General features: G+C 40.1%; 1 protein-coding gene across 3 annotated transcripts in view; it reads right to left on the bottom strand.

Annotated features, from left to right (window-relative positions):
* LOC112144148 (transcription factor 4) overlaps positions 1–19,439 on the bottom strand; it is a 262,277-nt gene extending 242,838 nt beyond the window's left edge. For 2 of the 3 annotated variants that reach the window (XM_024268487.2, XM_024268485.2), the window contains exons 1-3: positions 18,522–19,439; positions 18,217–18,255; positions 12,593–12,665 (exon numbers count right to left, since the gene is read on the bottom strand). In XM_024268487.2, coding sequence (XP_024124255.1) covers positions 12,593–12,665; positions 18,217–18,255; positions 18,522–18,623 — 214 coding nt within the window. In that variant the 5' untranslated portion in view covers positions 18,624–19,439. The remainder of the gene's footprint in view (positions 1–12,592; positions 12,666–18,216; positions 18,256–18,521) is intronic. The other variant, XM_036214524.1, reaches the window with a different exon arrangement.
* Between the last annotated feature and the right edge of the window lie 5,958 nt (positions 19,440–25,397).

Genomic DNA, 25,397 nt, shown 5'->3' with positions numbered 1-25,397 from the left:
GGGCTGAGCATCCAAAAATAAAGGCTGATTTACTCAGACTGTTACTTGAGATTATTTTTCCAATTTTTATCATTTTTCCATTTGGTCAGTCAGCAGTCAATAGGTAAAAACCTTAAAACACACATAATAATGGCAATAAATATAATTTTAAGTGCTTCAATTAATTAGCATTCTCCCTAATTTTACAGTGAATTCATGCACTTTAGTTTAATTACATTTAAATTTAAGTTCATACATCAAATCCTGCTTTTTTATTTGAGAATTACTTTAAAATTAACATTAGCAACAAGTAATTACATTGTTTGAAAACGTCACATTATAAATTTATCAAAGTTACACCGTACAGCAGCAGGTTAAACATTGAAGTGCATGAAAGCGAAAATTCCGACGCTCCTTGAAGCGTACACAGACAACTGCGTAGCACGCGCTCAGTTCCCACAGGAAGTAAGTGATCGCTGACATTCTAACGCTCAGACAAAGTCACTTCTTACCGGGTGGATCTCCTACAGATGGATGATAAATGCTGACAGGTAGACATGCTTCACACACGCGCTACAGAGCCTGTATCTCACCGGTGCTTCTCCCGAATGAGCGAGTGCGTCGCTATTAAAAGTCCGACGCAGCGTGCGCCCATAGTTCCGGCGCGTGACTCAGACGCTCAGCGCTACAGCCTCTTTAAATGAAAATATAATATCAATACTTGGTGAGAACCCATCGAGAATCGATCGCAGGACTAAATATCGCGATATATCGCAATATCGATATTTTGGCACACCCCTACTGTGCACACAATAGACCAGACGTCGAAACGATCGACTGCACAGCGCTAGGGCTGGGAATCACTGAATACTTCACGATACGATGCGATACGCGATACATGGCTCACGATGTCGATAATATCACGATACTGCGAGAGTTGATAAAAATCCTCTCTAATAACTAACATTATATAAAAGAACACATATTTTTTGACAAAATATATCCCCATTTATTTTTTTTAGCTTAAATACAATTATGATAGACAACTTGTCTTATTTTGTGCAACAGATTATAGACAGTTTTCTGACTCATTGCTGAAATTAGTAATAATCTTTGTTATCAGTAATCTTTGACAAACATTGACACCAACTGAATTAAAACTGTCAAATTCAATGATAACAATAGCAAACATGATAAGTAGTGCCACTACTTAGTGCAGAATTGTTGTAAACAACAGAACAAAAATTAAATAATTCAAGTAGTGACAGCTATCTACCTCCAATGGAATGTCACTCCAAAGGACGATATATATAATGTTTTACAGCCTCGATCAAATGTTACCTCATTTTTCATGCACTTTTCCCTCACTTGAAAAGGGCTGAGCATCCAAAATTGAAGACTGATTTACTCAGACTGCCACTAGAGATTATTTTTCCAATCTTTATCTATTTTCCATTTGGTCAGTCAGCAGTCAGTAGGTAAAAACCCTAAAACACACATAGTAATGGTAATAAATATTTACAAATTCAAATTATATTACAGAATAGCAATAAACAACTTGAATCAATAGTAATTTATATAATTTTAAGTGCTTCAATTAACAAGCAACCTTCCTTTTTTACAGTGAATTCATTTACTTTATTTTAATTACATTTTTATTTAAGTTCATACATCAAATCCTACATTTCTTATTTAAGAATGACTTTAAATTAACATTAGCAAAAAGTAATTACATTAATTTGAAAACTTCACACCATAAATTTACCAAAGTTACACCGTACACCAACAGGTTAAACATCGAAGTGTATGAAAGCGAAAATTCCGACGGTACCTGAAGTACACACAAACAACTGCGAAGCACGTGCCAAGTTCCCACAGCGATCAAACAGGAAATAAGTGATCGCGGTCATTCTAGCACTCAAACAAAGTCACTTCTTACCGGCTGCCTCTGCTACAGATGGATTACAAACGTGCACAGGTAGGCATGCGCTACCGAGCCTGTATCTCGCCGGTGCTTTTTCCTGAATGAAACGCGTGCGTTGCCATTAAATGTCCAACGCAGCGCGCCCAGCTGCTCAACAGTTCCGTCACGCAACTCAGACGCTCAGCCCAACAGCCTCTTCAAATGAAAATATTAGATCCATACTTGGTGGAAACCCATCAAGAATCGATTACAGGACTAAATATTGCGATATATTGCAATATCGATATTTTGGCACACCCCTACACGGCGCAAGCCTTCAGCAGAGGATCGCGGCGCTTTCGCGTCTAGTCTGAACCAGCTGTTATAATTCACTCCACAGCATTGCCACATATTCAACCTCAACATGATTTATTTTCATTAAAAATTTTGCCCTCCATTTATAACAATGTCTGTTGCAATGAATTGGTATATTGTCTTTTTTGGAAAATAAAACAAACAAAACAAGACAACGTTTGGACCAAAAAGTTAAAAATCCAGTTTCACATTGTGCTAGCCCTCACAAGATGTTAGATTTCCAGATAAATGTTCTTTAAAAGTTTTCATTGTTTTAAACTTATTTCACTTTTGGATTCAAGAGTCAAAAAGTCAGAGTCGACGACAAAGAACACAAAAGGAGGAGTTTAGCTAAAAATTTATGAACTTTAGAAGAATTGGACCTCATGTTGTATTTCTGCAACATTTATGAAATAACAAAACATTTCCATTGAGTTTTATAGTTCCATTTAAATTACACAAACAATTTCAAGAAGAACCAAAGTTAGAAAGGTTTTTCAATAAGGAGCAGAATATTAATGAACAAATGTCAAGGCCTTAGATCAGCCATGTCCATAAAATCCATAATATGTGGCCCTGGCTTTTGATCCACTGTTTGTGATTGGCTAAATAACTTTATAAACTGTGGAAACAACCTGTGGCCACTTGAGGCGGCCACTTTCATTTCAATTCATTTCATTTATTGATTTATAAAGCACCTTCCACCACCAGTCAAGGAGGCCCAAAGTGCTGTACACAAGGAAAAACAAAAACCGAGCACTGTGCAATAGTAAAACATAAAAAAGGATAAAAGACATAAAACCAAGTAAAACAATTTAAAAACAATGATAAAAACAATAAAACAATTTTAAAACAGAGATAAAACCACTTTATTGCTTTTATGTTGCAGCTAAAATAATTTTTGCTAAATATATATCTTCCTTCTGAACAATGTCTAGCATGTTTCCTAAATACATGTCAAGGAAAGTGTTTGAGATATCAAACAAAGAATTAATATTGCAAAGAGTTAATGAAGAATATTTGGAATAGACCACAAAGAATTGAGAAAGCTTGGTTAAACCAATTCAAAATTCACAGAAACATTTCAGGAAATCTTTAAATCACTACTGATTTCAATTTTTATTCTAAATTGTTATTGGACATTTAGCAAAAAAAAGGATCTGTAGAGTCTAATATTTTTCTTGATGCCGATATGTTTGTGCACAAGGTACTTCATTCCCGACAGCATTTCCTTCAACTTCATAAAGACTTTGTGGAACATTTGTCACATTTGTCAGCATCCAACACTAAAGCAGGACAAGTAAGAAGACATTAGAGGATCCATGTAAAGACATATGTCTTTCAAACTTATGGAATCCCTAACCTGAGGGATGGCAGCAAACACGAGCATGCCGCCGCTGCCAGCATGCCCCGCCCCCTGGCCTCGCCCCAGCCTGTGGAAGCTGCTGCTCCGTGGAGCCTATAGAGTTCTAATTAGCCGCATTCACAAACAGCATCAGGCTCATCAAAATGCCGAGGCCTGCAGAACGCCACAGCAGGGGTGAGCACAGAGTGTGTTCTGTGTGCGCGCTTTGCCGTATATGAAGATATTTAGATGTGTGTACTTAGCAAACAGAGTGTGATTTTTGTGGGCTTTGTGTTCACATGCAGGAATGGGGGGCACAGTTCTAAACCTGCATGCAGATACACAACAGGACCGATAACAGGCCTAAAAACATGCGTTGTTTTTCCCCTTCATTTTGTAGCCAAAATTGTGACATTTGGACATGAATTTATCACAAAATCCCTGCACAATAAGCACACAACGCAGCAATGAAGGCAAACCCTCAAGTCTGTTTTAGTGCCAACAAACAAAATGGCTCCCCAGCATCGTTAAGAGGCAGAAAACAGGAACGGGGCAGCAGAGAGAGCTCCGATCTTTCCCTTAAAGCTCCTAGACATTAGCTCCACACCTGGTTTGATGCACACTGGAGGATCCTGCCGACACATCACTGATGCAGAGACACGAGGAGAATGCAGCGCGACATAACGGCAGAGACGAGGGGAAAACGAGCGGCGCATGCAACAAGAGTCCGTTCAGCAGACGAGTGTCTCCATGCTATCAATATAAAATGCGACACAGCACAGGAGTTCTGCAGGTTCTTCAGATCCTCATTATCAACAAAGACGCAGTTGGCAGATCAGACAGCTGGAATCACAAGCACAGAAGCAATAACTAAGAAAACATTTTTTATCAATTTGTTGAGTCTGCAAAGCTCACTCACACATGCATTCAAAGCTTCACTAACTTTGACCACTAGAACTACATGCAAATCAAGGGTCACACATCTGTCCACCTGGTTCATAAACCAATCAATCAATACAAGAACCAGACAACCCCATAAACCAACCAATCAACCAGTGTGGTGGTCAAAGATGTAAACCAAACCACCGGTCTAGTTGTCTCGCCAGTCAGATTCATTTTATCTTTTACGTTAACAATCTGAGTTTCTATCTGTAACAATCATTTAGACACACCAAGCAAATCCACAAACCTTATAACTCCACCACCAAGACAATAGAAGACAGCATGTCACAAGAAACAAAGCATAAACATTAGCAAACATACATGAAACTCTAGACACCCACAGACATTTTATCAGCTTCTATCAGCTCCAGACCTCAAACAGAGACCTGGGAGCTTGAAGGATCTGCTTACATCTGAACAGAGACCACCACAGGATCTCAGGAGTTACTCTCCTCCTGATGCTTTCGCCATCACTTCTTTGTCAGTCTTGTTTGGAAGTCCATTATAGGGCCTATACCAGGGGTCACCAACACGTCGCCCACGGGCGCCAGGTCGCCCGCGAGCTCCACATCGGTCGCCCGCGAGCTCCACATCGGTCGCCCGCGAGCTCCACATCGGTCGCCCGCGAGCTCCACATCGGTCGCCCGCAGGCCTCTTATAAAAATAGCACAACTGCTCGAAAACTTTATTGTATTGTGATGCATTTTTTTTAAATCACACCCGCCCTTATAACGAACTAATTCATCTTAAAGTTAAAAGCCCAGCCACTTTTTAACTACCTGCGGTTGAGGAACATCCGTACCCCGTGTACCGCATAATCAGGAACAAATCTCAGACAAGAGTCGAAGAAGCATTCTGTGTATTATCAAGTCATCAATGCTTATTTATTTTAAACACACATGACTAGCCAAACAGTATGAACCTCACTTCTACTCACAGCTCCCTCACTCATGGTGAGCAATGTAACACACCCAAGATTTCCCACTTCCCATGAGTCTTAGGAACTGAAGGCGGGGCTAACCCCCAGGTTAAAACTGGGCGTCAAAGCGCTTTAGAAACTGCGGGTCATGCGGAATCGCGCAGCAGCTCGTCCTTTCCTATCGCCTCATCTGCAGACGCACTTTTGCAGCTTGGAGCCTGAAGTCTCATGAGCGCGAGACAAAAACTTGAATTTATGTTGTGGTGTTTTCAAGCGGAAAAAGGTCCAGATGCTTATTTGTTAGAATGCTTTTTCTTTTAACCGCAGAACAGACTCCTCCCTCTTCTGAGTCGAGCTGCGCTGCACGCGCCCCAGACAGAGCTGTGACGTCACCCACATGCTCCCTTTTAGTGAATGAAATAAAAAAAAATACTTGTTGTCATTCATCGTCGTGTTTTTAATGACTTATCGCGTGAGTTGGTTTGTGATTTATCGCAAAATTATAATTTAATGGAAACAGTGTCATTTCGAAACGTTTTTTTTTTTAAATCCCTAGAATTTCCATAAAGTTTTGCGCAAATGTGTGATGGAAATGCAGCTAATAACAAAGAATGAGGCACCTCCTTCTCCCTTTCCCACATGGAGACACAACAAAATATTTGATTATTAGTTATCTTTAATGGAAACACAGATTACAAAAAAAAAAAAAACTGAAATTTTTCGAAAAAAAAAGTTATTGCTCGTAGAGGAGCTGGTGTTGGGGGAGTATTGAAATGGATGGATATTTTTGCAGAACTGTAATGGAAATTGACTTTTTTCTTATTAAATGCGCTTCTGACGTGTCTGTCCGAGTACAGCACAGCGGGCGCCATGAGAGATCAATGTCACATCTCCTCTGTAAAATCAATAACCAAGATTTCCTCATCGCTATATCGGTAGCCGCACTTCTGCAGCCTGAATACTTGTTCTGGACATTCTTTTACATACCACTGACATTCTTTTACATACCACTGGCATGTGCACCACACAGCTGTGACGTCACTCAAATGCTCCTTTTTAGACGATCAAATAAAAAAACACACATTGCCGTGTTTATAATGACTTATCGCGTGAGTTGGTTTGCGTTTTATCGCATTACTATGAAACCGTATCATTGCGACACTGTTTTTTCTAAATTCCTAGAATTTGGTTAAAGTTTCATGTGTAATGGAAACAGAACCCAGAGCTGCTGAGTGTTTCTGCATGGTGCGTTCACTGAGCCCGCAGTGAACGCACCATGCAGAAACACTCAGCAGAAGCAGTTTATCAGAGAAAACATAGAACACCGGCACTGATCCGGATATAATTAAGTGATTAAATAGTGTCGACGTTTTCTCTGAAAAACTGATTTGTTGTGCTGCGGATTGTTTAAAAATTACAAAGACTGAGTTGGGCCAAGTGGCTGTTCGCTTATGTCCTTAGCTCAGTGAACGCACCATGCGCAGATTCTTGTCTGCTGTGGGATCTGTCAATAAACCTATTCGGAGGTTTAAGGAAAATAAAGGGACGGGTACATGAGACTGAATTAAAGCGTTTGAAGAGTGTATCCACTGATAATAGTTATAATTAATTAATAAATAATTAATTAATAATAGTTATAATTTTGTTAAAAAGCGGCTGGGTGGCTCAGTGGGCTAGGTGAAGGGCTGGCACTCAGGAGCCCTGGGTTCGATTCCAGGGTTGTCCACTGATCCCCACCCAGATTGGGTCCTTAGGCAAGACCCTTGACGCTGCTGCCTAACTGGGTCCCTGTGCCCCTCAAGTACAGGGTTGCGTCAGGAAGGGCATTCGGCGTAAAAACTCTGCCAAATCACTGATGCGAAACAGTGGGTGCTGTTACGCTGTGGCGACCCCGAAAGGGATAAACTGAAAGTGAACCACCAGTTATAATTTTGTTAAAAACATTGCATTTGGTCATTACCTCAAAATCTGACAAGATCTGTTGAGATTAATAAAGTCTGTTTCCTAGCTTGTTGTCATTATTGATAATTATGGTGAGAAATCAGTGTCTTCACATAGAGAAGTATCATTATTATTATTAATAATGAATAACTAAAGGCAAACTAAGCAAATTTATTATTTCAAACTGGTAGCCCTTCATATGATTCAGTACCCATGAAGTAGCCCGCAGGTTCAAAAAGGTTGGTGACCCCTGGCCTATACCATGCTAAACCAACCTTTTGACCTTTGTTTGACCTAAGTGCATTATACTGTTCAATCCTCACTATAAACAACCCCAAAGTGGTATTTTGATCCCTTTACGCATTTCTGAGTAATCCTCTAAAAACCTGCACTCTGAGCACCAGCCCGTCCCATACCCATTCAAATGAGCGGTTCTCACGTGCTGATGTCATAAGTTGAGAACAGCCCCTTTCAGGAAGAGTCTGCTTTGACAGTCTAACATAAATACACACTTTCTCTTCAGAGCTAGTGGTGATCAGCTAAACACTTAATTGTTAAATACACAATACTGTATATCTTCCAATTGTGTCTTGTCTCCAATATCCATTAAGTCTAACAGGCGTTCATTACTTTAGACACCGGTCTCTATAGTGACTCCAAAACAAAAGACCAGTCTCCAATAGACGCCTGAGTCCAATAAAGACCAGGCCAGCTGCCAAATTTTTGAAATAAATGCCCGGGCTACTTGAGGCCTGGATGATGATGTCTGTTTTTATGAGTGAAAAAAAGACATGGTGCCAAGACCGGCTTTAGGATGAGGTCGTGAAATGGGCGGCACCCACAAGGAGCGAAAGGCAGAGCCTCAAAGATCGAGTCGTTTTACTTCCAGGTATGAAAAGAGTTCACAAAAATAACTTATATTTCATGAATAATTTGTTCTTTAGTGTTCCAGAGGTAATATATGATATGTATGGATAGAGTTTACTCTGAAAGGCTGAAGAATAGAACGATACAGGCGCTTTAAGACCTTCACCATCCTGCTGGCTAATGGAACTTCTTTTTTTTTTTTTAAACTCAATTTTTATTGTGTTTTCCAAGGATCCACAAATAGCAGTCCCAACAACCCAAAAACAATGTGTACACACATGAAATACCAGGCAAAGCTGGAAAATAAAAAAAATATAATAATAATACAAAATAACTTAACTAATATATATGACAACCAAAAGCAACTACAAAAAAAAGAAAAAAAGGGGGGGAGGTGAGGTGTAACAGATAAAGAGTAGTTATTTTAGTTTAAATACATTTTTTACGGTGTAGGAGTCTTTTCATGTAGATCTACAAATTGATTCCATTTTTTCCATCTCTTGAACAGGTCAATTTTTTATTTTAATTGAAATGTCAATTTTTCCATTTCGTAAATGGTCCTGATGATGTCAAGCCAGTGATTCATTCCAGGAGGGTCTTCTTGATGCCATTTCTTTGTTATCGCTTTTTTGCACGCCAAACGTAAAATCCTTGTTAAATAAAGATCTTCAACAGGTACAGAGTCTTCAATATTCCCCAGGTAATGAACAGTGAATGTGTTTGGCAGATGATATCCCAATATGTTTTTACTGGATTTGATTACCATAGCTCAAAAAGATTTTAGTTCTGAGCATGACCAAAAGATGTGTGTGTGGTTCCCCTCATAGTTTCCACATTGTCTCCAACAAGATTGTGGAGTTTTTAACTGTTTATTTTTTATTTGAGGGGTTACAAAATATCTGATCAGGTTCTTCCACGCAAACTCCTTCCATATTTGTGAGTTGGTAGAAGAACACTGTGTGAAACACATTTTGTACCACTCCTCTTCTGTAATTTTTATATTAAGTTCTGATTCCCATTTACTTTTGATATATAATGTTGAACTTTTTCTATTTTCAACCAGGGACCGGTAAAATGTTGAGATAAGTCTAATTTTATTATTTTTATATACATCTGACAAAACTTTGATTATACTGTAACTTTTGTCATCTGCATTAAATTTAATTTCTTTTGTAAAATAATCTTGGATTTGTAAATATCTAAAAAAATCTTGGTTTTCCACACCAAATTTATTCTTTAGTTCCCTAAAACTAAGAAGTTTCCCCTCCTTTATGATAGTGCACCAGGCAGTTATGCCTTTGTCCAACCACCGTTTAAAAGTGAGGTCATATTTATTTGGGTGAAAATTAGCGTCAAAAGCAATCCAGTTAAGTATTTTACTTTCATTTTGCAGTTTGTATTCTTTGACTACCTTCTTCCAAATATTTAGTGTGAAGGAGGTGATCGAATCCATGGGGCTAATGGAACTTCTAACTCATACTCTACAGATGTTCCTTTACTGTACATCACACGTGTCAAAGTCAAGGCCCGGGGGCCGGATCCGGCCCTCGGGGTAATTCTATCCGGCCATCCAGATCATTTTATTTTATTGTTATTAATGACCCGATGTTATCTTCTGCTCTTTTCTAACTCGTATCATTTTGGCAAAATATATTTTTATGGAGAGGAAAATATTGAGAGTTATTTAAGATTAAATTTAATTTATTCTGGAATAATATTCCTGCATTTTTATTATTCATAATTATGTTAAAAAGTTACAGTTTTAAAAATTGGCATTATGCTAGCTTTTTGTACTATTTTGGCTTTTACTAAGATTTTTTTATTTTGAATTGGAGTTTAACTAATATTTCAGCTACATGCTAGCTGTTTTGGCTAACCTAAGTATGTTTTTTTTTTTGTTTTTTTAAGGGTAATTTGGCATTAACCTAATGTTTAAGCTGGCTATCAGCTTCTGAGATTTCAGCTCTCAGCTTCAGCATTTTCAGCTACCAGCTTCATTGTTTTCAGCTATCAGTGTCAGTGTTTTCAGCTATTTCAACATTTTCATTTATCTGCTCCAGCATTTTCAGTTATCAGCTTCAGTGTTTTCAGCTATCAATTTCAGCATCTTCAGTGGCCAAATTCAGCTTCCAGCATTCACACTAGCACTATCACAGGTAATGTTATATATCTAGTTCATAATTATGTTAAAAAGTTACAGTTTTAAAGTTTTATAAATGTAGTTTTAGAGTGTTCAATAAATGTTTATCCTGTTCGGCCCGCGACCTAAGGTGTGTTTTGGATTTTGGCCCATTATGCGATTGAGTTTGACACTCATGCTGTACATGATTTCAGCCACCTAATGGTGTCACTGATTTCTACATCCAGCTGATAAGTACTGGCCTTATTCCTCTGGTACAGAATAGATACCATCCAAAATTACCAACTTTGACTAAAACATTTGGTGCATCTTATTACTGTTTAAGGTCACGAAAGATGTAAATGAGCAAGTATACCAAACAAAGTCACATTTAGAATCTCTTATGAGATAAATGTTTGTCTAAAGAAAATGGGTGTTCTAACAAAAATACATTTTAATAACTAAATAGTCTGTAGTTAACAGCAGAACTTAAAAACAGTATATTGATTAGTGAAGCTGTATCCTGCTGCCAAATCTTACTTCATTCACACTGGGGTAATTCCATTTGTTTTACTAATTATTATAGATTAATTTGATGGTATTTCCTTCAAAACCACAACTTCTTGATTATGAAAGCAAGTTTTCAGATTAATAGATATTAAACTGGACAGTAGTGGTACCTTTGAAATAATGAAGTTAATGGTTTACACTTGATGCTAAAACTAGCCTGATGGTTTATGGACTTATATTGCATTACAAATATAAAGATGAAGTTTCAAATTAAAAAAAAACATTTGTTTCAACCCTGCATGTGGACTTATTTATTATAAATAATTATTCGTATCTGCCGGTATTTCCTTTTTCTGTGTTTTTTTGTGTATTAAAAGTGTGCATAAAAGAACATAAATGTCACCAAGCCTCAAGAATGAAATAAAAAGTTGTATCTGAATGTTTAAATACAGAACTTGAAAAGGCTGAGAAGATTAAGAATGTTGTGAACCAGTGGGCTTTTCCAGTTAAGGCCGACAGCTGAGAAAAGCTCGCAGGTTTTCTCACGCCACGCCTCACAGCGGGGCCTCCTTCAACACGGACACGACACAAAGCAAAAGCTCCGATTACAACACACACAAGGAGAGAGGCTGCGCTCCCTGGCACAATTAAAGCATCACAAAGGTAGCAGCTGTCTGCTGTTGTCTTATTGCCTACAACATCAGACTGTTTGCCTCCAAGTTCAGTGGTGGCTGCTCTGTCAACTGCAGGCCTCATCTGTGTCTGAAACTAACTTCAGTGAATCCATCGACACTGACACTCTCAATGTTGACTTCATGGATGAATCAGCAGCTAAAAATCCACCCCAAAGTGAATCAGAGAAGGCGGGACACTCATTCTTTGTCTGGACAGCATATAGAAATACAGACTGATAGGGGTTAAAATGAACAGACAGGATGGATGGAGAAGCCATTTAAGATACAAAACACTTGACAGATGAGCGATCAGACTCTGCAAAGTTGGCTCAAAGCCACTCTGAGACCATCGGCAGCACTGCTCTTTGGTGTTCAGCACAAACTCTCACACATCCAGGAAAGAACAGAAACAGCAAATCAGAAAAACAGGAAGTTTCCGTAAGGAATAGACTTAGACTCACGAACAAAGACTCACACACCTAATGTCACCATTCACCTCCAAACATTCTCATGTTTATCAAGTCAGATCAAGCTGGAGCTGAAATTCACCTTCAGTGATTTTCTGTCAATTAGAAACTCAAAATAAGACTTTTTGTCCAAAACACTAACGAGTCACAATCAATGTGACTAACCCTAAACCCTGTATTTCCTAAAGTAAAGTAATCCACACAAATCCTGTCTGTAGGTGAAGACGACTGCTGGTTCCTTAACCTCCTCAGACCTCAACTCTTGCATGCAGTATGTATTTTTCAATTCTTTGTCCTGTTTGGGTTCAAGAAAACACTAAGAAGCTTAACAAGGCCAACCAGAACATAAACAACATTTTGCTTTAAAGCCACTGTGCCATTTTTCAAGTCAAACCAAAAGAGCAAACCAACCAAAACGCTGCATCTGCATGTGCAGAACATCTTTACCCACAGCAGAGGAGTCAAACAGCAAACGAAGCAGCAGTGAGCAGGTGTAGGAGCACAGGGAGGATTAAAAAAACAAAAAAAGAAAGAAAAGAGGTGAGTGTGGAGGAGGGAGACGACTGACGTACTTGAGCCGGAGAAATGTCCGCTCCCCAGGGAGGTTGGTCCGTTCTTTCCACTGCTAGCGGGAGGGGAAAACATCTACAAGACAAACAGAGCACACATTACCTCTGAGAGCACTGACAGCAGCACTGTCTGAGCAGAAACATCAGCAGCTTCATTCCAGAACACCAACACTGACTTTACCCCGATTTGACAAAGTCGTTTCCTTGTCCAACAACAAAATGGGTTTTAGTTAAAAATATTTTTTAACTGTATTTCAGGCAAACAAATCACTGTGACTAGGACTGGGTACAGAGCAAATGTAGTTTTTACACAGCTTTGTGTAAAGGAGACCTCTTCTAGATACGAAACGCTTTTTGATTTTTTTATGGTTTATTTTTTGTTCAAGATGCAAAACAAAAAGTTGGAAAAACAGTGCTATTTTTTGACAGAAGTGACATTAAGTTCAGCAAAAAACGGAGGAAGTGTTTAGTAAATTTTGAAGGAAAAATGAGTCAAAAGTCACAACTGCCTTTTCACTTGTGGTTATGAAGCACTTACTCTGTGGTCACGTTCTGGGACTCGAAACCTGTGAAACACTCAAATGCCTGTTTTGACAATCTAATATATTTTCTTAGCAGAACTTAGTTGTAATTGCACACAAATGTGCACTCACTTCCAGACAGAGCCGCCAGCCAATGCTGAGGCCCAATCGGACCTCCAAGTGGAGGAAAACTTTAGAAATAAGGTCTATATTTTATACCAAAAGAAGGAGAATTATTTTGATTTTTACGGATGAAAGGCTGACACAGTCAATTATTTTCAAGTTTGAAAAAAAAATTTAAGAAGTTGGTCAAAAGAAAATTGGTAAAGTGGACAAGTGTTGAGCTGTTTAGAACCTGTTCACTGCCACAGAACCAGAGAAGTTCTGATCAGGCTCATCTTGTGTGGTCCCACTGAAAGGGTCTGAAGAGAAGACCTTTTTCAGGATAGCCTAGATATTGTGAGGGCTAATGAATTGTATAATGTACATATGAAAAGACACACAAAACAAAATAATTGGACAACAAATGATTCCAAGAATACTCATAATCCAGACTACAGAGTTGAGCCTGAAGTTAAACTACATGAGATCACAAGAAGATCCCTGCAGGGCTCAGAGTGTTCTAGCAGCCTCATGTCTATTGGGACAGGAAAGAACCAAAAACTTCACACTTTTATTTGGTGTGGTCTGCTTTGACACCAGACCTGGATGTAGCCAGTCGTATTATGGAGTGGGGGGTGGGGGGTCCAGTCTAAGTTTGCTGAGAGTTTGGGACAGGGACAGGCAGTGACCTCAAAAACAAACAATAGTTTAAAAAAAAAGACAAAACAAACTGCAGGTACATATTGGTGCCACCACACCTACAGGTGAAATGAACAAGACAATAACAGGCTGCTGTCAATCAGCTCTTCACTTCCTGAGGGGTGAAGTTGGTGTCTTACTTGCAGCATAAAGACAGGCAGTTCAGACAATCATTAAAGCGTCTGAATAATTTGACAACATTTGTTCTTTTTCCCTTGCAGATAGAATACATGCCATGGTGGTTCAAGAGGTTGAAAACTACATTTTCAGACTCTCACTTTTGAATTAAAGACCGGATCCATGTGATCCACTGCAAAAGGGAAGCAATAGGAAATGTACTGCGATCTTAGCAGGAACAACGGTGAAAGTTTAAAAGTTGGAGTCCTTTGAGCATTCTTTTATTTTCATCTATCTTCAGAGCGCTGAATCTTTTTCAGGGTCACTGGGTGACTTACTGTTAGATGAAGATGGGGTACACCCTGAACAGGTTGACAGTCACATTCACACCAAGGGACAATTTAGAATCACCATTTAACCTAAGAAGCATGTTTTTGGAACATAGGAAGAATATGGAGAAAACATATTGTACATGTATTGTTATGTGTTTTGGACTCCCTTTAAAATCAGATGTTGCATCTCAAGGGGCATTCCATTAACAATAAATTAAATTTGGCCTTATTTCGTGAGACCCGGAGGTAAGGCCTTTTCTATGGGTGATGTCACACCTCACTTCATTTAGTGAGAATATATGTCTATGGCAGGGGTCAGCAACCTCTAAGAGCCATGTGGGCTTGTTTTCTACTGATCTAAACCTAGAAGGACCCTTTCCCTCCGGATTCCCCCCCCCTGTCATCGGAACGTGGCAAAGAAACCAAACGAAAAAACCTGATACAAGATTTACTTTAGTCTTTAAGAAATATAGATTTGCATTCAATACCTTCATTTTTTTTAATAGGATATATGAATAATGTTTATATTTTGCCATGAACAAAAGCAAACAAAAATTTGTTTGTTTTTTTTCTTTTTATGTTTGACAGAAGCTCAAATAACTTATTTTCAAAATAAAAGATGCCCTGTGCCAAACAGGATCGTCTCAGTGCAGCTCTGAACAGCTAGTAACAAATGTTGTGCAGCATCAGATAATATGTCATTATAACTCATAAAAGTTAAAACTTTTTACCAAAGTTTTGCTTTGCATATAAAATCTGTTGATTCTGGAGGTAGAGTTGATCAAACAAGATGTCTTCAGGTCAACAGGATGTAAAAACCTACATAGTTTATCATCTATGTGAACCTCAGACATCAATTTATACATTTAACTCATCTAAATTTAATAAATCCTAATTAGATAATCCTTACTTTAAAATATTACTTTTTTTTATTTTTCTTCAGCCAGAGAGCCACCGTGGAGAGAAAAAAGAGCCACATGTGCCTCTGGAGCTGCAGGTTGCAGACCTCTTGTCTATGGGAGAAAACCCTCTAATGCACAAGGAGAACATCCAAACTCCACAGGGAAAACCAGCTGGGATTTGAACCAGGACCTTCTGTTGTGAGGCAAGAGCGCTAACCACTGCACCACCGTGCAGCCCCTATAAAGAAATTAATAATCTATATATGTTTTGAATATATGTATATTAATCTGATCCAGTTCACATACTGTAAATGTATCAGTGAAATAACGAGATTGTTAATATCATCCAGTGTTACATGGATTCTCTAAAGGAGAAGTTCTAACTAAAATGTTCAGATCATTAACATTGTAAACATTGTTCTGTTTCTCCTGCAGGACGTTTCTGTTTGGTCACTAGGTGGAGATCACGCTATAGCAGTACACCTTATGCCAGAAGAAGAATACAGTATGAGGAAAAAACGATGTTTTAGACCAAAAATAGTTACTTTAAAAATATTTCCTTAAAAGAGTTTGGAAAACTCATGTCTGTGAGTTGTTTAGGTTGACCAAGCATTAGCAATAGCCGTCATATGGAAAATACCATTAAATGTTAGCATTAAGATAGCGGACTTTAGCTTTATGTGGTAAATCGATTTATATCTTTTGTGAATCAATCATTGATGTTTAAAGCTTTAATCGATTCAAATCAAGTAATCGATTTGATAAACCCAGCCTTTATCAACTATATTGTCTTCCTTTTAACAGACGTCTTTATTCAAAGTTCAGAGTACCCCATGTAACGTGTGTCAAACAGAGGGGAACCTGCAGAGGTTTTAGGGTCATGAATGTAAAAAAAAAAAAAAACAGGATTTTTAATCATTAAAATAATTAGGAAAGTTTGTATTTGCAGTGAAATGGACAGAAGAACCAGATTTAAAGGGCTAAACGTCTTTGTCCAGATGTCATGGCTACATATTTGGTGAAAGAAGAGGCTCCATGAATGGACTGCCGGATGCTAACTCCACATTTTGCTGAGTACCCAGTTCCTTTCATCTATCACACTGTGTTTCTGCCAAATAGGGATCAAGATTTCAATTCAGAATTTATAGCGAGCAAACCTAAAATCTTTGTGAAACCAAATTTAAAACCTCAATATTTGGTGTTTTGGAATGAAGCGATTCAGTTCTGACTCTATCAGGAAGAGTAAACAATTGTTTACACAATTATAGAAAAATGAGAACGAGGACTAAAGCTGAAAATGACTTCTACAAGCTGCTGGGAATCTTTGCAACCCAATACACTGATTGTCAGAGGCAGAGAACTAACCCCCACACATACCCCCCGCCCCCGGTCAGCCGTCAGGCCTGCACGTCAGTGTGGCTGATGGTAAAATCTCAGTGATCATGACCAGCCACTCAGAAGCTGCTTTTGATGTTCTAACGGGGACTTTCTGAGGGAGATCTTGCAACATGCAACAAACGGAGTGTTTGTCGCTGTTCTGAAGCAGCATTTTTGCCCTGACGTGCTTCACACGTCCAACTCCTGCTTGTTTTCGGCCTCTCCCACAGCTGCAACAAATAATGGGGAAATGCACGGGGATCATCCGTCTAACTGCGATTATCTGCAGCTCTGTAGACGTCAGTGTCAAACAGCTCTGAGCTGCTGGTGTCGGCTCGCGAGCGCACAAAGATTAATGCACGGTCCATGTTTGTAATGAGAGCAGACGCGTTAGCTGCTTCTGCTGCCCTCCTTTGTTTGAATACTTTTACACATGATGTGATGCCGGAGACGAGACGAGCTGGATCAGCTGTGACAACATCACATTACAAACTTTAAAGATCTTTTTTATTATTATTTAGAAATGATTTGGACGGCAGATCATATGTTAAACATTTTTTGTAACAATACCATTATTTTGTTAAATAAAAACTATCCATGTTCATGGAATTATGACTGTAAATGAAAGGTTTCTTGTCCATTGAGCAGCACAGATGAACCTAAACGTGAAGCAGTGAGCATCAAGGACAGCGTTCCTCTGCGATAAACTTCTGAAATATACTGGTAGATATTTGTATAATTTGAGCTTCACAGGTGTAACCGGGAGCCCTCACCTGTCCTGCCATGTAAACAGCGCATTGTTCCTTCTTTGTTTCACTTCAGAGCCACATTCCTGCAGTGTCCTTGCAGCAGCAGGCCGCAGATCTGCACTAACAGTCCACAGAAACCTATTTTCTCTTTACATTTTAAAATAGTTTGAATAATCCGCAATGAGGAAGCTCCAGTTTCTGTGAAATAACAGTAAAACTCTGTGGTTTCAGCTGCACGCTGACTAGCTTTGATGACTCTGAATCTGTCGTTGCACCTCGTGCAGCATCCCTGAACTCCAGCCTGCTCGACTTCTCTGCGTTTCATAACAGGATCAATGAAAGTCGGTATTTTTCCTCTCTCCCTCTTTGCATTTCAGGGTGTTTCTCGGTTTTTTTCCCTCCTCCTACTTTCCTGACAAAAGTTGCTCCCAAAGGAGGCGAGGCGCGCAAAATATGGAGGAGAGCGCGGACCTCATTTCCTGTCCGTCAAGTTCAAAACACAAGTTCTGCTGAATTATTATTTTATTTATTTACAAAGAATTCCTATGAGTAGCCTAGTGTTTGCCGCGCGGAGCGCTGAGGCGCAGCCGCGAGGGTCGCTCTTCCCGCCGCCTGTCAGGCTCGCGCGCAGCCGCGACGATATTTTCATTTGACTTTTCCTCGATTTATCCGCAATTTTAAGGAGACGGCGCAGCGCGCAATGAGCAGCCCACAAACTAACACAGAGAAGGCAAAGATTTCCCCCAAACCCCGACATGGGAAAGATTAAGCAAAACAGAAGAAGAAGAAGAAGAAGAAGAAGAAAAGGACTTAAATGAAATATACTACCATGGATGTTGGGAACATTTTCAAATCGCTGTTTGGCATCTATAAGACAACAAAATTACTAATGCAGCATCACAATTCTCTGCACACACAGGCAAAAATTCAACAACACAAAACCAACAATATGCACAGACTTTTGTAGTCATTTTACTGCAAAAACAACTTTTGAGAGAATAGTTACAATTGAAAATGAATGTTGGGGGCAAATAGTCGGTTAAGCATGTACAGAGTAAAGCCGGCGGGATGGGTCTGACAGATTCTAGTTATTCTGTTGACATGGACGGAGTGAAGGAGGCGAGCGTCCTTACCGCGCTGAAATCCAGTAAGTCACTCAGCTCCTTGTCTGTTCCCAAAGCTGCCATCCGCTGTTGATGATGCATTTTAGCAAAATCACACGGACCTACAAACATGGAAACAAACGGAGGGATAGATGGAGAGAGGAGGAGGGCAGATTGATAGATGGAGAGAGATATGGAGGGAGGGAGGGAGAGAAGCGCGGAGAGGTGGAAGACTTGTTTCTGCGCTCCGCTCGGGTCTCCTGCTCCTCCACACAAATAAATCCAGCGACAGAAGCGAACGCGTCGGGCTCCGGTCTGACTCTAGTGTGCTCTCATCCCCGCAGCGGATCGCGGTCCCGCCGGTCCCGGGCTCCCGGAGCGCTGCCTGACAGGAAGAAAACGCAAAAAAAAAAAAAAAACACACACAGTCCGGGAGTGTTTTTGCGTGTTTTCTTGCGCTTCTCTCAGCCGAACCAGTCCGACCTCCGCGCGCTGACACGCACGCGATATTAATAAATAACACGCAGTGTCACGCGAACAGCTCTGAAAGCGCGCCTGTGTTTCCGTGTTTTTTGGGGTGTTTTTGGGTGGGGGTGAGAGTCCCGGTCGGCGGCGGCGCGCTGCTCCTGCCGGTCAGGCTGACAGCCTCCGCTCGATGCCCGGTTAGGAAAGCACGTGCGTGCGCCACAGCCTCGCGGGGACAAACGTGCCCGCGCGGACACCTATCACGCAACCCCGTCAAACAGCCGAGCTCCGAGCCGCTGCTCCACCAGGATAGGGATTATGGGGAAAAGCAAATAAAAAAAGAAAGAACATGTTTTTAAAGAAGTGAGAGGGAAAAGTGACTTTGTTTTATGTTGTAGCTCAGATTCCAACCAACTTTAATATTTGTTTGATGTCTATAGTCCGCATTTGTGGCAGAAGTTTGGTGCTTGGATTCTGCGCCTGCGTGTATCTTTTTCCTGTCTTCCTCGCCCAGTCTTCCCTGTGGATTCGATTTAGGACTTGATGGAAACAAGTGCAGCTCTTGACCCGCACGGTGACCCCCTATGGGTCACCTCCTAAACTACAGCCTGCCTCTGCGCAAACGCTTCCTTGCTCTGTGTGTTTTGCACAGCCTGCAGGTATAAAACGAGTGGCCTATTTCTGCAAATTGCAGAGTACATGTGTGGATTTGCCTGGTAGAAAAAAAGCTGGTTGAAAAAAAGGAAAACATACAGGTGCAGACTTACCATAAAATATCCCCCTTCCTGTTGCTCCCTCCTCTTCATCCAACCAAAAACTTTTAAGGCCTTTAAACCAAAGACCAGAACTATTCATGGATGTGTAAATTAATTAAATTGTATAATAAACTAAAACTATTTAACAGCTGAAAAGCAGTTTTAAAAATTGACAGTTCTTTGAGGGAGATGCAGAGGCCACTAGTTTGGAAGTGTTTCAGGTTTAGAGAAAACTCAAATACAATAGTAAATAATGCAAAGTGATCAGGAGGTGTTTAGCCTACAACAGGGGAATGCAACCAGAGGCTCAGGAGCCACACGTGGCTCCTTCACCCCTCTGATTAAAAAAATAACATAGTAACATTTTTCATTTTAAATAGTAACTAAAGTAAAAACTAAATATACAGTTGAAGAACATCACGTATCTCTCTGTGATGATCTAACAATCCATAAAGCGGTTCATAGTTTAACAAAGTTGAGCTACAACATTTTGACAGATTTGTGATCACTGTGTACCACAAAAAATCAATCTGAGTCAGTAATGACAACACAAGTTTATATTCAAGGTCTTTTAGCCAGATTTTCCATTTTTGAACAATTTGTTGTATTTTAGATGCCTCCTTAAGGTTAAAAATACTGTAAGGTTCACTGAATTAGCTCTGATTTTAATTTTGTTGTGTTAGATTTATCCATTTCTGGCAGAGATGCACCACAAACTGAAAAATAAACTGTTTTTTACTCATATTATCGTTTTTTGCTGCTTAGATGAACCTATGTGACACAGGAAGTCTTTTATTTTGAAAGGACGTCATAGGAACCTTTGTCAAAAGTTTTAAGCCATGTCATATTTTGAAAAAGTACTATTTTTATTGATGTTTTTTATGCTAAGAATAATTCATTTATATATATCATAAGAAGAATGATGTTGTAAATATAAATCAGTGTTGACTCTTGATGCATTTTTTAGTTTAGATGCTCTCTATCACTTTCGTATCTTCCTTCTGACTTAAGTAGCAAAAGTGTTGAATAAATAGCACAAACTCTTTTCAGTTAGAGCTGCACAATATGAAAATAACTTCCAATATGTGATTTTAGTGATCAATGTTGTGATGATGATATGACTTGTAACTCATGGTTATATAGCAAAACCTATAAAATTCATACACCATGTTAATGTTGCTGCAACATTTTTGTTCAAATAAACTTCAACATATCTTCAGTCATACTCCAGATCACCCACATCTACATAGGAGACTGGGATCTAACATAAAAGGGCTCCATTTGATCGGTCAACAGCGTGAAAGAGTCCATCTGATTGGTCAAACACATAAAGGGCTATTCTTGATTTGTTCAATACTACAAGGTGCCATGAAATTTTTTAACATATGTGTAAATATTTAAGATGACCTTTTATCACAATTTACACTGCCTTCTAAAATATTACATAGGCTTATATCCCAATGACAATAAAGTCTAGATTTATTGGACAACAACAATTGTATTTAAACAGAAATTATGTAAAGGAAAAAAACCCTATCATCAGTGCACATTGTGTACTCTCAAATTACAGATTAAAGGGCAAAACTTTTGGGAGACAAAACTGCAGATTCATGCATGGACTGATTCTGGAGAAACTCTTGATGGTTTTGTAGGGTAGCTGCTCATGCTAATTCAAAATGCTGAGCATTTATACAAGGGCGGCAATGTGGTGTAGTGGTTATTACTGACAGTGGTTCAAATCCCAACAGGATCCTTTCTGTGTGGACTTTGCATCTTCTCTTTGTACAAATGTACAGTCCAAAAACATGATTCCTCATTAGTTTCATTGGTCACTCTAAGGCTGTATCCAAATTCTTCTCCTACAAATACGTCCCTACCCCTACATTTAGCCCTCCAAATGGTTAGTAATGGAAAAATAGTGTTTTCAAATTCAGACGTTACTAACGGTGCATTCACAGAATGCATTTTAGGTGATTAGATCAAAGTGTAGAAACAAACATTCAAGATGGTTGATCAATGCAATTCCATTTTATCGACCCGCTAGGTTCCTGAAAACTGTCCCAGTTACCGTTAGGTGAAGGCGGGACACACCCTGGATAGATCGTCAGCTTGTTGCAGAGCTCATTAATGGACAGCTATGCTAGCCAGCCAGATCATCCACTCAGCAGAGGGATATTCAGCTGTCTGCCACTACAGCTATCCCTTAAAAACAGTTTAGTACACCCCTACCCCTCCAAATGTCCCCTACCATAAAAGGGCTAGGGTGAGCCGTAGGGGTAGGGGAAGAATTCAGATTGGGCCTAGTTGTCTCTTAGATGTTTGTGGGGCCCTGGGTAGCTGGGTAGGCTCCAGCAACCCCATGACCTTTAACTGGATTTAGAAGATTTAGACGTTAAGTGAATAGATTTTTATAACTGAAATGACAGTTTTCACTGTGTCAGGAGTCAGAGCCCTATTTCCTCCTCTGGTCACCAGCGGGAGCAGTCTCCAGAGTTCTAATTCACCTGATACCAATCTAACAATCGCCCACCTGTCTCTGAAGCAGCACACAGAGCCCCACTCTGTGTGAAGTATTGCTTGTGCCACCCCACCTGAACGTTTCTTTCTGGACCTGATCTCCGGTTTTCTGACCCTGCTTTATCTTTGTTTGCCTGCCCTGACCCTCACCTGGACTCTGACACCTCTAGTCCTTTCTTGGAAGATCCCATGCTCGTGATTGATCTCTGCCTGTCTGATCCTGATTTAGCTTTGTAGACTTTTAGCTGTTCTTAGTTCCTGTCTGAATTAATAAACCTGCTGGAACCAGCTGTCTGCCCGTTAGTTACAGAAACACTGAGCATTAACAAGTTGCAGTATCTTGTTCTGCCTTGGCACTCTACCGTGCATTTATTTGTACTGCATAATCAATAGTTTGGCACAATTTGTAATTTTTTCCTCTGTGAAAAGTGCTGAACTGATCTCAAACACACACCCACCAACCATCCATCCATCCATCCATCCATCTTCTTAACCTGTTTTATCCCTTTACCCCTGGTGTCATGGGGCTGCTGGAGCCTAACCTGTTGGGTGTACATCCTGGACAGGTTGCCAGTCCGTGGCAGGGGCCTGCACTGAACCATTCCCTAATATTTAGTGTAACAGACACAAATAGTCTTGTAAGGCCATCAAACCAACTTTCCTACAAACTGTTGCATTGCATTTAATGAACACATAAGTTGGAGCAGTCATCCATTGGATTTAGGGTTGGTGGTTGGATTCCTATCACATGTTGCCATGTGAATTCAACCCGCTAAACTCTGAGTGGTCTTCGTTAGGTTTAATGCCTTGCTGCTCCACCACTGGTGTGTTCATTTGAGGGTACAGACGAGGGGGGGTTGAACTCCCTCAGTGTTGGTAGGTAGGAAATAGTTGTAGATAGGTGTTGAGAATTGAAATGAATGTTTCATTCGAAAAGATAAGATTATGACTGTAGAAAGTTTAAAAGGTTTTGCCCCAAGTGTTTTCAACAATCCTTGCATGTATGATTTAAACATACAAATGATTTTGGTAATAAATGTTAAGTTTTTTATACCTGTTTCACTCTTACAGTATTTTTTTTCCTGACCTCCTTGAACGATTATCCCCAGCAGTGACAAAAGAGGAGTGTGGAGCGCCTTCCTCTTTGTTATCAGCATGTGAGCAGACAAAAAGCACCTCACAACATTGACATAACACAGCTTGGTTTTGTCTGAATTTCAACCTTGAAGCAGAGCAGGAACACACAGTTATGGTCTGACACAAGCTGGCCAGTCCCTTCTGGGTCAAAACCAAACTGCAAAACTCAACCTTGGTTTCTGAGATATCACATGATGACCAGGATGGTGGGAGGGAGTAGGGAGCACCTTCCCTGCTCAAGCTATCCTGTGTGAATCCGGCAAAGGGGTCTCCTTCTGAGTGGATCCACAAACAGTTTGAAAGGGTGCTGAGAAAAGATTACACAACTAATATTGATGGGACAGACCAAATCAGTCATATGATTTACCCAGCTGTCTTAACCTTTATATACTGTACTCTGATGTCTTTAGGTCTTTGAACAGGGTCTCAGCATTGATTTTAAAGGAGGAGTCCGATGGTGATCTAGATTGATTTTTAGGAGTAATGGTGGATTCACACCGGACGCGGCAGGCGCTTCAAATTCACGTCTCTAATTTACTGCTTAACAAGTTGACATCTCTGCAGTGGAGCAACTGCCGAAGTTGTTCTGGAATTCATTTGTTGCCACATCATGGAAAACATGCATGATGTTGAGTGAGTAGCTTGGGTTTATATATCTTGGAAAGTTATACAGAGATGCCTTCAAGCGCATCACTGTGTCTAGGTTCAGATCTTTCAGTCTCTCTCGATGCAGGCTTTAAGGAGCTGCGCTTGGATTATGACTGTTTTAAACGTTACTTCCACGTGTCTGTGGCCCCAGTTTAAGCATTGACCCGGAGCGCGTAGCCGCCACAGTGACCCATTGCAGCCGCGGGCAGCATAGCAAATCCGCTGCCCAGGGACTGGCAGCCTGGTCAGAGGCGGTCGCAGTGCTTGCAGCCAACCCCTGATGGTCCACGCTGCTCAGGAACCGACAGTCTGGGCCATGGCGCATGCTAGCTTTGCCGGACTCTGAGCAGTGATGCTCACTTGCTCTGCTTGACCCCGGGTAGCAGCGGTTGCTACGCTGTCTATCAAGTGGCTAGCTAGCCACGCAGGAGTGATTGCTCCAGCCCCAGCGGCTCTGTGACAGCCAGGCGACCTGACCAGAGTGTATCCTGCCTTGCCAAACAACAACCGGGGCAGTTTCTGTTGATCCTGCGGCCCCAGCCGGTTAAGAAAATGGATAGAAGTTCAGGACGAAAATTCTCACATCGCGTTGCTATTGAATCTCTGTTTCTACCCTTTGATCTAGTCACTGAAAACTTCACGTGCCCAAAGCTGAGTCCCTGATTGTTTGACGTGCTCGCCACGTGAGATCACGTCTTTACATTGACTCAACATTGAAACTTGACACCTCCGTTGTGCCTGCCACATCCGGTGTGAATGTGCCATTATACTAAAGCAAATACACGTTGGTAACAATCATGTCGTAAATGATCAGAATGGGAAAAAAAATCTACATGAAGTTACTTTCATGTTAGTAATGGTGTTAATGGTTCTGGACATCAAATTTCAGCTGTTCCAAAAGAAGCCTTGGGGGCAGCTGTCTTGCTGTCTGTCTTATTGGTGGAACACACCTGATCTAGATAATCAGATGAAAGAAAAGGACAGATTTCTTTAAAACAAGCAGGTCTGTGGCCTTTGGAGTCCTGACTTTGAAAACCATGAGACATTTCAAAGTAAAGGAAAAAATATGTACATAGTTTTCAACAGAAAAAACAATTGGAATCCGAATAGATGGATACATAATGGATGAATTTGACCAAAAACAGTTTCACTTTGTTTTTGGGGGAAAAAGCCTCAATGTTATGATAAATATAACAATAATAATCCTACTTGTTACAATTAAGATTAATTGAACGGAAATGTCCTAAAAAAAATGTAGTCTTTCTATTGCCTTTTAGATAAGATGTCACGTATAGAAAAATATCTACAGAGATGTTTTAAACTTGTTTAAAGTTGAGTAAAAAACATGAGTCCATCTTGCATCAATAAGTCATTATATATCTGT

This window comes from Oryzias melastigma, linkage group LG12 (genome assembly GCF_002922805.2).
Source record: "Oryzias melastigma strain HK-1 linkage group LG12, ASM292280v2, whole genome shotgun sequence".
NCBI classification, from domain to species: Eukaryota; Metazoa; Chordata; class Actinopteri; order Beloniformes; family Adrianichthyidae; genus Oryzias; species Oryzias melastigma.
The sequence above is the reverse complement of the archived record's forward strand: the minus strand, read 5'-3'. Positions and strand labels throughout refer to the sequence as shown.